The sequence below is a fragment of the Cydia splendana genome, chromosome 10 (genome assembly GCF_910591565.1).
Source record: "Cydia splendana chromosome 10, ilCydSple1.2, whole genome shotgun sequence".
Lineage (NCBI taxonomy): Eukaryota > Metazoa > Arthropoda > Insecta > Lepidoptera > Tortricidae > Cydia > Cydia splendana.
Window position 1 is genome coordinate 5,895,337 of NC_085969.1, and position 13,995 is coordinate 5,909,331.

Consider the following 13,995-nt stretch of genomic DNA (forward strand, 5'->3'; position numbering starts at 1 on the left):
TAAATGAAAAAAAAGTCACCTTGTCAAGCTCAAACTGTCAAAGCCATTGCTAACGGCGGCGGTGCGGTCAGTCATAATATGAGAGTGGGAAATTAATCGATGTTTTGTATACAATAGCTACATTATTATTAAAATCACTAGCCATGAGTTTCGACAAATCCGCCCAGTTTCATTCCACACAACACACGCCGCTTCGGAATAAACGTACGAGGTCTTTGTTGCCGAGAGACGATACGCTGAATATGTCGCCCATTCTTAACGATACCTCCATATTCAAAACTCTCAATGACACAAGTTTACGGCAAGTACTGGATGAATCTTCAATGCTGATCAACCCCGGCAACCCCAGCGAAGGTTTGAACGAAGCTTTTTTTGAGATTATTCATTCAAGTCACCGAAGCAACGTATTGGAAACGATGGCGAAGTTAGGTCAAAAGTGCCGGGAGTCGCTGGAAAAGGTAGAGCCCTGGAACCGATACAACGTGCACAATTATTGGTTAGGTGAAGAAGCAAACACCTGGCAGCTTCTGCACTGCTTATATGCTGACTCCATTGAGGAACACCCTGAATCTTTAGAGAGTTTGTTAAGCGAGGTTATGTTATCTCAGCAAGATTTGGTCGGTGCCTTATTTCAAAGCGATTCCGAACTGCGACTGTTGCAACTGTTGGTGGACTGGCTAGAAGCTTCAGCTGCATACCAAGATGAGGCCTCAGCCAATGTAGCTCCGGTAATTCCAAATAATGTTCACTGGAGCAATACTCTGCATCATTTACTTATTGGATCCAGTCTGTTTAACAAGGAGAAAGCTAAGGACATGGTTACTTGTATAGATCCAGATGCGCCAAGACGGCAGAAGAAGACTATTCACACCGATGACCAGAAAGATGATAGTGATCTCTGCAAGCGTGTTTTCACTGAAGTAAGATGTGGCAAGTTTAAAGATGCTGTTTCATTGTGTCTCAGTGCCGGGCAGGCTTGGCGCGGAGCTGCCATGCAGGGGTGGAGACTGATGCACTACTTGCCGAGAGAAGATCCTAACAGCAATCTTGAGATTTACGGTAACCCATCACGGGATTTGTGGAAGTGGTGTGCCTTGGGGATTGCAACCAATATCGCTGAGAATATCTACTACAGAGCTACAATGGGTATTCTCTGTGGACATCTTCCTAGCACCATAGCAGCCTGTCAAGGGAACTGGGAAGATCTGCTCTGGGCTCATTTGAGAACACAAATTGAGGCAAGGGTTGATAGGTTTCTGCATGAGCATCATGCCACAGCTGATGCTAATACAACGGAGCCAGATGTCTTACAGTTGGTGCAATCAGAGCTTCATATTGAGGAGATGCCATTGCAGGAAGTGTTCAGTGCTGTCAATGCCCTAATGGATGGTAAGAAAGAGACACCTTACCAGACATGCCAACGGTACCTGATGCTAGGTCATGTCAGAGCTGTTATGCAAGACTCATTGGATTGGCTGGAGAGTGGAGATGAACAATTTATCCGGTTTCTAGCTCATCTCATCCTAGTACTTCGACAAATGGGAAAAGATCCTCAACATGATGTTGGAGACAAAATATTAGAAAAATATGTTTCGCAGCTCATTGAAAAGACAACTCTTGGAGCTGTTGATCGTCCAGAGCTTTTGGCTTACTATACTTCTACAGTGCCAAAAGACAGCCAGGTGGTCCTATACGCTGAGTTAATGGATCATATAAGCAAAAGTGACAACAGGCAAGAGGTTGTGAAAGCCGGATCCACAGCCGGAATAGATGTGGCTGCTTCAGCCCGAGTTGCTGTAAAGAGAGCTATATCTGAAATCCAACAAGGCTATGGGAACATTGACATGATGTTCAATCAAACTACTGCAGTTGAGAAAGATAAGACACTGATTACTAAAGTGCTGTCGTCTCTTGAATGGCTGGCTTTAGTCCCAAATCAAGTGGTGGAGGCACTCTGGCTAAGTAATGCTATGATACGCACTTTTATCTTCATTGGCAACACAGACGCTGCATCTGCCTGTATTGTCAACGTAAACCAGCTGTTGCCATCTTTTGTGAACAAGGTTCCTCAAAACTCCTCTGAACTGCGTGAGCACTTGTGCCTGAAGGCATACCTTGAAGCTTTAGAAGGGTTTGCAACTTGGTACAGACATTTCATCAGCGGGAAGCCTAAAGACGTCGACCCTTTGCCTGCTGACGCGTCCTTTGCTGATAAAGTATACCATGAGCAGAAATGTGCTCAAGCAGAGCAACAGAAGGCAAGGTGGATGAATGCTGTGCTTCATCAGTTAAAACACACTAAGAGCTTGTTGTATAATGTTCTGCTTTTCCCCGGGGGATGGCTTCAAGATGAATTTGACAACTCTTCTTCTCCAAACTTCAGTGAGGATGAGAAGTCTGAAAGGTCCAAACAGTTAGAGACTTTGAGGCGCCTATGTATTCCAGAAGCTACTATTCTGATACTAAAACTGCTTCAAAGTGGTGATGATGTAGAAAGTCATAAAGAAGCCGTGGAACTAAGCAATTTGATTGCAGGAGAAAACAGAGGGCTTTACAAAGTATTCACTAAGGATAAGCTAATGGAAATCCTGGATAGAATCCGGGAATCCTCATTATTGTTGTTGGAAAAGGAAAAGGATATGTTTGGTTATGAAACAAATGAATAAGTGCATGAGTTTTTAATAAATATTTCTTTGAACTTTGTTGTTTTCTTTACATGGTCTCTATGTACACTGTATAACAAAATATTAGTCATCTTGTAAACCTCACTCAACAGTTCATAAAAATACACAACTATGCAACCTTTAGGCGGATAACAATCAGACAGTGTGTTATCCCCCTAAAATTATGGCTTTTGTGATTCAGGTAGACAGTGGCACTGGGTTCAAATTGATCAAATCATTACTGCTTTCTGCTAGTTCAGTGATAGAGACCCTCCCCCTCTGTTTAATGAACTTCGCCACATCGTCTAGCTCCTTCTGCGAGATGTAGATGAACTTTCCTCTGTCGTCGATCACCCCAGTGAGTTCGCCGGTCGCTTGGAGGTCTGTTATCCGGTCTATGGCAGCTTGGGTCTTTAGCTTGAAGTGCGCGGCAAGATCTTCCAGTAATACGACTTTCTGTGACTGAAAAAAGTTTTATATGTCAGTATACGACGTATACGTTGAGTAAGAGTAGTAAGGGTACTCTTAAACGTTTAAAGGGGGTGAAGATAGAAGTAATTATAGTCTTAAGCATTGCCCCAGCAGTAGCAGCTAACTTATTATTAACGCGATTGCGTGATGACATGTCATACGAACATGGAGGTGGAGCTGATCTGATGAAGTTATAATAGCCCAAGGTACGACTTGCGAAATAACACAACCATATCGAAATTGCCGGAAAATACCTACGTAACGTAATACATGCGTGCATTGCGCGAGCAGTATACAAATTGCCAGTGGCGGATTTGCAGTCTTTGCCGCCCTAGGCTCCAGGCCCTGTAGCCGTCCCTTTCTCAGCACCCATCATATTGACTAATTTTGAGTTATTTCATCAGCGAATATTTTGTCACAATTTGCCGCCCTAGGCCCGGGCCTACTTGGCCTTAGGGCAAATCGCCACTGCTGAAATTGCTCGCAATAAATTCGGTCGTTCATCTAATATTCTAATCACATTCAGTATTTATATATTATATATATCGTTGTCTGAGTACCCACAACACAAGCTTTCTTGAGCTTACCGTGGGGCTTAGTCAATTTGCGTAGAAATGTAGAATAATATTTATTTATTTTATTCGTGGCATAGTCGCTAAATCTGCACAGACTTGCAAGTTAATCTGTGCTTAAAACCAGGGGCGTATTTACCCTAGGGCCATCCGGGCCATGGCCCGGGGCGCCAACCTCCAGGGGCGGCATATGCCAACCCCCAGGGGCGGCATGCCGGATTGCATTTTGTTTTTCTTCCTTGACTTCTGGGGCGGCAAAACGTATTCGCCCGGGGCGCCAAATTTCAAAGTACGCCCCTGCTTAAAACCTTTTCGTTCGCCCTACAACATACTTCGCACATACCTTGATATGATCAACAAAGTCTTTAAGCAGCGACTCCCTGTCCTGGTCTTCCTCGTCGAAGCCCTCGCCCTCCACAGTGAAGGCAGCCTTTAGGGCTTCGTACTCCTCCTGCTCGCGGCGCTTGCGCTCCTCCTCGGCCTTCTTTTCGGCCTCTTCCCGTTTGCGTTCCTCTTCCTACACAATTTAAATAAATAAATAACAACTTAACAGTAGACATACTAAAATGTGTAAATTATTGCACATGTGACCGCTGAAGTAGAAGGCGCCATACGTTATGTGGTATTGGTAACAGTGTGGTTAATAATACTCTACCTGGTTACCGCAATAAATAAAGAGCCGTGCAGATCTATACATGTTATGTTTTACACACAGGACACTGGACAATAAAATTATCAATGAGAATAAAAATTATTGAAAAAAAAAATTAACCTTAATTTCACTTTAAACTGTGTAGTTTTCGGATTTCAAAAACAAGTATATAATTCTTAGGGCCGGTACAGACGGACTGCAACTTGTATGACACGCCGACGTTGCAGTCTGGTTGCAGTCTGTCTCAATCGGCCCTTAGATAGACACATGATACGATTTTTGAGCCCATCTACTTTACTCTAGTTCACACTATGAGGTGAGGTGAAACTCTTTTGAGGATTTTTTTTTATAAAGTAGGTATTTGGTATGATACCTCTTGCTTTTCCTCGATCTTCTTTCTCTCCTCTTCTAGTTCTTCATTTTTCTTCTTCTTCATCTCCCGCATTTGCTCTTCAGCTTCCCTTGCTTTCTTCTTTTCCTGTTTGGCTTCCAGCTTAGCTCTTTTCTGTAAATAAATCAAAAAACCGTTTTACAAAAAAAAAAAACTCGCGGGCCATTAGAATATAATATTCTTTGCAGTACCTACATCTGGTGCTCCATTTCGACACCCTGTGTATAATAAGCACATTACGTAACTGCGTCGAAAATTTGAACGGCCAAATCTACCTACTGTAAAACGTTGTATGATACACGTGCGAATAGGTAATTTGCAACTCGTGCGAATTTAATATTTTTCGCACTTGTATCGTAAATAACTATTATTGAACACATCATTTAAAGGAACAGTTATAGAAGAAACGAAATATTTATTAATGATAGAGGCTGACAATTGAGAATGTAATGACAGGTGGTCTCATGGCTTAAAAGTGGTCTCTTCCAGTCTTAGTCACAGTAAATTTACTGCCATCTATTGACACATGATTAAAACTAAAACTGAAAATGTATAAAAATAGTAAAAATATCAAAAAATGTTTGTTCATATGGATAAATGATTTTTATATTTTTTAACGCCATCTGACTTTGACCTACATATGTAAATTTCACTGATATGTGTTAAAAATCAAACGGTGTCGTCAACACCATCTAGCCGAGCATAGGCCGAAGGTGTTGCACCATCTATTCGAGATTGACTTTTTCTTGATTTCTGAGGCACGTTTTTTCTTTAGACTTTATTTATCTTACACGGAGTTACATATATCTTTGCGAATATTTACCTTAGCTCCCATTTTATCATCAAACTCCACCCTTTGACCATCTTGGCCTTCGTCATGGTCTTCATTGGCCACTCCCGGCTCATCTTCTTCAAGAGCAGCTTGATTCCGGACAGCTTCATACAAATTATAAAATAAATACAGTGTAAACCCCTTATACGATAACTATTGAAGACACAACAAATATTGTAATTTTTCCAGTTCCGGTTGGTTTACTTCAATATCAATTTCTCTCTATTTAACAGCAATTATCTTTGAGTAACGCTATAGAGTTAGAGAGACTAGAGACTAAACATCAGGAAGAATGGGACAGTCTGACGGGTCTAAAGCATGCAAAGCTCTTTATGCAAGGAGTAGGCTCCGGCTGGAGCATAAAGCTTTGGAAACTTAGCAAAAGACAACTCCAAATCATAACGGGGGTGTTTACCGGCCATTACGGGGTCAAAGGAATTCTGGCCAAGATGGGACACTCAAATCCACCATTTACAAAACAATCAAAGGTGCTGCTGCAATGCTGTGTATCAAAGATATACAATTTCTCAGAAACAAAATTTTGTAGCCATCACTTATCATCAAATATTTGCCTTGCTTGGGATTAAGAGTGGGCAGAGTCAGTAGTTCAAGTTGTATAAAAAGCATATTCATTAAATTAAATTATAATATTAATTTGCCTGTTTAATTATTTAAAAATAAAAACATTTCATTTGTGGTAAAATCAAATGATATCCATCTTTAAATAATCAATTCATCAATCAATCAATTTAATATATTAATTCAGGATTCAAGATTGGTACAGATGTAGTGCGTAATTATTTTCCATTGTAGTAACACAGAAACGTACGAATGTGTCTTGCTATTTCAGTCAGTCTTGGTCCAAAAAGTACTGAGCTTGTCCGAAGTAGCATGACAAATACGAATGTTTCCGAGAAAATACGATGGAAAACAATTATGCACTACATCTGTAGTATGATTTGAGACAGAACTATTGTAATTTCCATATTGTATTACAATGTTTAATAGATTTCCAGAAGCTACTTACCATTAGCTCTCATGCGTGCCCGTTGGTTCCTTACAGCTTGTACTCTACCAGGCCCACCTTCCCTCTGCGGGACAGGTCTTGCTCCTCCAGCTAAAAATAAATAAAGACATATTGACAAAAGTGAAAGGTCAACTCTTTATCTTTGAAGAGATAGTAGTTATTAAAGTTATTCCAATAAAAGTCGCTACTTACGTTGAGGCTTGACTTTAACTACTCGAAGAAATGCAACAGATAGAATTATAATGACTATTGCACTCAAAATTGCCGCAATTATGAAGGGATCCATGGTGTTGATATTTTTACTGAATTAAATTACTTAAGAAAATAGGTAGTACTACGTTACGTATAAATTTGTGAATCGAACTAAATATTTATTTGCAGCTAAACACTGTTTGCGACATAGCCACAGCAATACGCATGGGATAGTTTAGTTTTCGTAAACGTATAAACACGTAAATGAGATAATTGATCTACTGATCTACGCTACGTCAGAAGGGAACTGTCAGTGCCAGAGTGACAGATTGCTAAACTTAAGTGTCTATTCCTACATAATGAATACGTTTCATTTGATTCATAAAGCAGCAGATATCATAAGCATATGTGTGGTTAATCATATTTGGTGTATTGTATTTATTAAATAAATAAACCAGATATATTTTTCTGTGTTTAACATATTTCTTAAGCAAGTCGTATTTAAAATAATGTCACATTTCATTATTGTAATTTATTAAACAATATGAACGGGCGTAGAACGTTACATTTACCGTACAGTAGAAATATCCATTATATTCGTGTTGCCATGTTCAAAAATTTTACAACAGTGTGCCTACCGCGAACATGAATCTAGTATTAAAACTGGATCTGGCATGAGGGTGGGGATAACTGACAGAACGGGATAGTCTTATGTATCTTTCAGTAGGATTAGCAGCGAAAGCGCTATTATTGTTTGTCCTTGTCACAGTCTCACATATTTTTTGTTCCCCACCGTTTTTTAGTATGGATTATGGTGGGCAACAAATTAATTCGACCAATCACAGTGTCGCATTTGCGTATGTTTTGTCCCTCACGGAGGCACGCGTACACCACTTCTATACGATCCTACCTTCTATGACCGCGAACCACGTTCGACGTCATGGCTCCCTGTCACGCTTACGTACGAATTTACAAGTCCGACAGAGAGGCAACTCGCCGAACGTGGTTCGCGGTAGGCGCTCAGCACTAAAATAGTATAAGAAGGTAATTCATTGGTAATTAATTACAGTAGAAAAAAGTGACAGCGCCCTCCAGTTTAAATATTCTAAAGCTTCATGATTTAACTCGTATTTTAATATCGTTTATAAATGACCAAAGTGTGAATCCGAACGTATCTGCTTTTAGGTGACGTGTGTCATGTCTGTCATGTCATTTTAGGATTGTCGCCGATTTATAAAAAGGCCGAAAATATGGAACAATTAAAGCTTTCATCTTTATTTGCGTTATTCTTGATATTCGATTTAACCTCCGCTCTATATTTCCACATAGGGGAGGGGGAGCGAAAATGCTTTATCGAGGAAATACCGGATGACACAACTGTTATGGGTAACGTAGTTTTCTCTTAGCCTTTCTTATTGGTATTAGCTTGCCTGTATCGCTGCCTAAAAATCCCAAATTCATTTAAGGCGTATCGAATAAAAAAAATGACCATGGACAGTTAAATTTTTTTTTAGTGAACTACAAGGTGGAGCTATATGACCCTCGTTCTGGCGGGTTCATGCCCTCATCGCCCGGGATCGGCATGCACGTGGAAGTCCGTGACCCCAACGACGGCGTGGTGCTGTCTCGGGTGTACTCCTCAGAGGGCAAGATCTCCTTCACATCCACTACTCCCGGAGAGCATGTCATTTGCATGTACTCTAATAGTACCTCTTGGTTCAGCGGCTCTCAGTTACGGGTAAGATATTATAAAAACTAGGATCAAAGTGGTGCACAGAGTTAGTGCACATTTCACAAAACAGCCTATTTTTACAGAAATTGGAACTTTCATGATGACATTTCCACACATTTCATTCACCTGTCCCCTGGAAACAGGAATATAACACGGAAAGTTCCATTTAATTCCTAATTTTTTAATGTAAATGATTCTTGAAGACTAAAGAGCTAGCCAGTGGATCTGGGGAGGGGCAAGTTGATATAGCCGTAGCAGAGTGAAGAAGGGGCATACATTATCCCCTTGATCCTCTTGGTGATGCCCTCGTGAAGGCTGCAAGTTGAGTTATGATTAAAAGTATTAAAATTCTTTGAAGGACCTCCTCTCTCCTTGGAGTAGGTTGTATATACAAAGAATGTATTGTTTGAATCAGATGTTTGTGATCAAATATAATAACTAGGCAGCTGAGTAAACATTGTATAAGCTAAGAATACTAAAGTGTTTCACCACCTTTGAATCCATTCTGACTTGAATTATCAGTATAGCTCTATTTTACCTCAATATTATAATTATTTGAAATTATTTAAAATTATTTAAATAAACAGTCAACAGTGTTGCACAAAATTAGCTGCTATCATTTTCCAATAATTAATAGGTAAATCCACACAGAATGAGTAGGCTCACAATGAAATTCCGCATGAAGAAGATCTTTCTTCATACCAAGGATGCATCTTAATGTCAGTTGCACCAATCACAATTGACAAACTGTTCAACGGCAATCAGCAATGAACTATGAAATTTTCCATACTATAAAGTCTAGCGAAAGTTTTAACTGTGACAGATGGTTTGGTGCAACCGACCCTTAGTCTGTGTCAAGTACATCATCATTCAACACAGACTAATTTTGCTTCCTATGGCAATCTACTCGCAAAGTGGCTTGTCTGGGTGGACAATACTTTCTTTACAGCAACTTGTATACTTTTCAGGTACACTTAGACATCCAAGTAGGTGAACACGCCGTGGACTACGCGAATGTGGCACAAAAGGACAAGCTGACAGAGCTGCAGCTGCGGATCCGACAGCTGCTGGACCAGGTGCACCAGATCACCAAGGAGCAGAGCTACCAGCGGGTGAGTGTTTTGTACCATATATAAAATGATAGACATGGTACATCTTGGCACAGGTACGACATGAGCCCCAGTGGCCTAGCAATGTAGTGAAACCGGAATTTGTGAGTTTGAACCCCTGCTTCTACCAATTAATCTAATTTTACACAGCATCTAAAGCAACTTAACAATTACGTCAGTACTTCTATTGTTACTCGAGTATCTGAATTGCTCTATGTCAAATATTTAATTTATAATTTTGAACAAGGATTTATTTTACAATTTCTTTCTACAGCACCGCGAGGAGCGCTTCAGACAAACATCTGAGAGCACCAACCAGCGCGTGCTGTGGTGGAGCTTGCTGCAGACTGGTGTGCTTGTTGGCATCGGCTACTGGCAGATGAGGCATCTCAAGAGCTTCTTCGAGGCTAAGAAACTAGTGTAAAAACCTTAAGATTAGCCTTTTTACTCCGTTAGTACTTATAGTTACATCTCCACCAGATATTTGGGGCTTTCCAGACTGTTTTCTATACATAATTAGTTCCTGTTCACACCATACAAACTCAACACTGGTATTTTATTTGTCTAGTCTACATAATAATGTCATTACTGGTTCATCTGTTAATAAGAAAGTTTGGTGTCTTAAAAAGGTTAAAATATGAGTATTACTTTATAAGCCTTTGAGTAGTCCCAATTTGTAAAATCTAAATTATAATAGAGTCTGAAAAACAACACAATGTCAGTGTCGTGAAAGCTTAAAATATTATTATTTTGGTACCTCTATGTGATGGATCAAGCCCCGCGATATGGAGACGGGGCTTAACACCCCTGGATAACTCCCTGATGAGGGATAACAGGATATCATCATCATGTGATGGAGGTACATATCATGTTTTTCATAAGAGAAGTTAAGTGCTATTGAATGGACTTAGACCTGAGGTTAGAGTTCAGGTCTAAGTCCAAACATGATGTGTATCATCCTCCATCACAAAGAAAGAAGAAGAAGTTAAGTGCTATTGTATGAACTTACAGTCTGTATCTTTAGATCTGTATTTAAATAAAAGTAAACAAAATCTACCCTCAAATGGCTCCTTAAGGCAGTTGAAGGTAGATAAAACAGGTTAAAGTCAGGTCGTTCAGTGACTGATCCAGGCGGTTTGTATTTGGTTGGTTAACCAATAAATGTTATAACTACCCGAAAATGTACAAATGATTTGTTTACTTTTATTTAAACACATAAAGATCTCTTACCTAAGACTACTGTCTTACCTAACACAGTAGTTAGGTAAGAGTTCATGTCTAAGTCCATTCAATAGCACTTAGCTTCTATACTAAGTTGACAAACTTTCATCAGCTAGCATAAAATAAATGGCAGTTCTACATGATTTGCACATGTGATTTATAATCATAAATAAGATGGTTATCACATTTCTACCACATCCACAAATCACATCAGTTTGATAACCATTACTTTCAATCTATTCTTCACATCACAAATATATCTTTGAAATATGAAATAAAGTGGATTTATATAAATCTCTTTCAATCTAAATTAGATCATGGGAATTTCTGGTATAAAACAATAAACAAATGTTTTCGAAATGTATGAATAATAGTTAGAACTATCGTTTTAGAAACAAATAATATATACTACTACTAATGTATATTTGATGTGTTTTGCAAGTGATCTGTATTTTTTGATTAAAAAACATAAGTTTAAATGTATTGTTTTACTAATATACCTACAAGTAGTAACATAAATAAAAAATATTACAAAAAATTAAGTCATACTAACTGCTAACTCAGGAATGTGATTCAGTACACTTAAAAATATTACATTTTTTTTAGGATCTTTTAAGATCTTGAAATGCATTACTTTAAATTCTTCTTAACTTTATTTACCAACTTACATAATAACCAGTTTAAATTCTAAAATTCAGACTAAATAGACCTTTGAGGTAAAAAAAAACTAGTGTTCAGTTTTCTGTGTAAATGTTAGCACATATTAGTATCAGTAAAAAAAAATAATGGGAGTGTCGATGGACGAAGGAGTAGAGGGCATGCACCCAGTAGATGGTCAGATGTGGTCCAGAATATTACCCAGGCTTCGCTCCAGGCAACGATGCAGATGGCCGAAGATCGAGAGGCCTGGAGGGCAGTGGTAGGAAGAATGACCCATAGGAGTCACGTCCCTCGGACATGAGGTCACAACAAATTACAACTTCCATTTCCTTTGGGCAAGTAATTTCTCTGTTGTTTTATTTTATATGCATGTACTATTTCTGGCTTGAAGGTAGTGTAACCTTGAACACATCATCTAGAAACTTAACAAACAATGAAGCATCAGGCTTAGGAAATGGCCTGAGTAAACTAAAATCTACTTCTTGCAAAGTGCTTTCCAACGTGTCACACGTGCAATAGTACAAGTGTCCGTCGACCTGCAGCTGCTCCGCTAGCTCCAGTTGATGGTTATCCATCAAGTCCTCGTTGACGACCACTAGAAGTGGTTTACTGGCTTCTAAAACTTCTAAGCAAGTTCCTGCCCCTGCGTGACTTATAACCAGGTCGACGTTCATTACATCCTCTTCTAAGGAATCTTTGTATTTGTATAAATGCAGATTTATCCCGCATTTTACATATTCGCCTGTTTTTAAATCGCTAGAACCGATCTGCATGGTTACTTCTTTGCATCCCAACCGTTTTAAGGTTTCGAGTGTGGATTCATTGTTGATGGTTTTACATAAAGTATCGAATCGTGTTGTGCCAACGGTGACGAATATTTTTTTGTAGTTTGTTGACATTATATGGGACAAAAATAGTATAATCGCAAAATAAAAACAACAATATAACCTAAAAAATAAACGTCACCGTAACGTCAGTGACGTGGCTGTCATTGTCATTTTGCGTCGTTCAAGTTCTAGAATAAAACGATCAAAGTCAAGAAAAAAATTCACAATGTAACAATTGACTCGAATGACCTAGTGATAGACAGTGAACTTGGTAATCTTTTTGGCGGGAAAACGAACTTCAGCAAAGTTTACGATTACGAGACTTCTGGTTCGACCGCCATCTTGATGGCACGCGTCGAGATGAATTACTTTGTTTTTTGCTCATTAATATTGATTAAAGTGTAATATCGATAGCCTATTATACAGTAAACTAATGTGGTAGTGTGCAGTGAATGGAGAATTAATCTTGAAGCACGTTTAACCATCATTTTGGAGTCAACGGTCGGTTGTCCAAGTGTTCCTTGTAAAGTTCGCTATCGCTTTACAAGAGCTAAATCACCAATGAGAATGGATGTTTAATGGATATGATCAAGACTACTGAAGACATTACTATCGGAATTGACTTAATATGAATAGTATTTACTGAAGACGTTTACCGGATTGAACTTACTGAAAAGACAAAAAATCTACTTATGACTAGGCAGTATGGCTTAGAGCTTTAGCCTATCCTGATGGACGAAAAAAAAATTACGATTACGATTTAGGTATTGGATATTTCTGAGATTGCACTTGTATTATATGTTATTAGGGATCTGTATTTATTGTGTATCTAAACTGTCAACAGGTCAACACCGAATTCGCGAATAATAAATACAATCGTAGCCAGGCCATAAAAAATAAAACACGCACACGTGAGATGGACTACGCCCATGTGTCCTATAGACTTCTTTAACCTGCAGTTTCTTGATGATGTCAAGTACGAGTTTCCTTGGCATTTCGAAACGGCCTGCCCTTGCGCCAGATTTCACTGATTGACACTTTAAGCGGTTACGTGTAACCTATTTACTCCAAAATACTGAAACTTTCGAAAGGGCCGTGGCCGGCGGCCGGGCTCTCTGAGTACTACATATTATTACCAAAATAATTAATAGGTACTTAAGATGTATTTCTCGAAAACGGGGTAATTTAAGTAGGTACCTGCCTATATAATTGCTACTTAATTGATTCGCGACAAATTTTGTTTCCCGATTTTTCTTAGTTACCTACCTTGAAATGAGCTATTTGGTGTAATTTTAATGTCTTGAATTATGATAAATGTATGATATTAAAAAAAATTGTATTACATAATATTTCACTTTCTACACGTAGGTATTTATTTATTACCGTAAAATATTTCTTCGAACCAGCGTTCATGCGTGTCATAGAGAATAGTGTTATCTTCGCCATGCATTTTTAAACCGTTGCCTGAGTTGCCTGACCTTTTGCTGACATGGTCCGTTGTATAAGGGGTGTTCCACAAAATAAGATTGTTGTTTAACAGTTTGTATGTGTGTGGGTTAGGTAAACACTAAAATCGGGAGTTCAAACGTGAACTATGACGTACTTTTGGCAAATTGACAGAATCTAATACTTACTAAAATGCTCAT

The 13,995-nt window shown here is 38.9% G+C and overlaps 4 protein-coding genes and 1 long non-coding RNA gene across 5 annotated transcripts in view; 2 read left to right on the forward strand and 3 right to left on the reverse strand.

The window, feature by feature from the left end:
• The window catches only part of LOC134794211 (uncharacterized), a 39,050-nt gene extending 26,199 nt beyond the window's left edge, over nt 1-12,851 (reverse strand). The window contains exon 1 of the long non-coding RNA XR_010144645.1: nt 12,781-12,851. This is a non-coding gene — a long non-coding RNA (uncharacterized LOC134794211). The remainder of the gene's footprint in view (nt 1-12,780) is intronic.
• LOC134794137 (nuclear pore complex protein Nup107) lies at nt 53-2,698 on the forward strand. Its single transcript, XM_063765843.1, has one exon. It carries the CDS (start codon nt 144-146, stop codon nt 2,664-2,666), a length of 2,523 nt encoding a protein of 840 aa, XP_063621913.1. The 5' UTR covers nt 53-143; the 3' UTR covers nt 2,667-2,698.
• On the reverse strand, nt 2,664-7,063 carry LOC134794138 (DDRGK domain-containing protein 1). Its single transcript, XM_063765844.1, has 6 exons — nt 6,801-7,063; nt 6,609-6,698; nt 5,573-5,685; nt 4,732-4,863; nt 4,050-4,223; nt 2,664-3,125 (listed from the first exon to the last, which is right to left on the reverse strand). Exons 1-6 carry the CDS (start codon nt 6,892-6,894, stop codon nt 2,862-2,864), a joined length of 867 nt encoding a protein of 288 aa, XP_063621914.1. The 5' UTR covers nt 6,895-7,063; the 3' UTR covers nt 2,664-2,861.
• LOC134794139 (transmembrane emp24 domain-containing protein eca) lies at nt 7,982-11,341 on the forward strand. The gene is made up of 4 exons (XM_063765845.1): nt 7,982-8,186; nt 8,315-8,538; nt 9,501-9,644; nt 9,916-11,341. The coding sequence occupies exons 1-4, from the start codon at nt 8,051-8,053 to the stop codon at nt 10,063-10,065; spliced, it is 654 nt and encodes a 217-aa protein (XP_063621915.1). The 5' UTR covers nt 7,982-8,050; the 3' UTR covers nt 10,066-11,341.
• LOC134794141 (UDP-N-acetylglucosamine transferase subunit ALG13 homolog) lies at nt 11,576-12,483 on the reverse strand. Its single transcript, XM_063765846.1, has one exon. It carries the CDS (start codon nt 12,419-12,421, stop codon nt 11,897-11,899), a length of 525 nt encoding a protein of 174 aa, XP_063621916.1. The 5' UTR covers nt 12,422-12,483; the 3' UTR covers nt 11,576-11,896.
• Nucleotides 12,852-13,995: the final 1,144 nt, after the last annotated feature.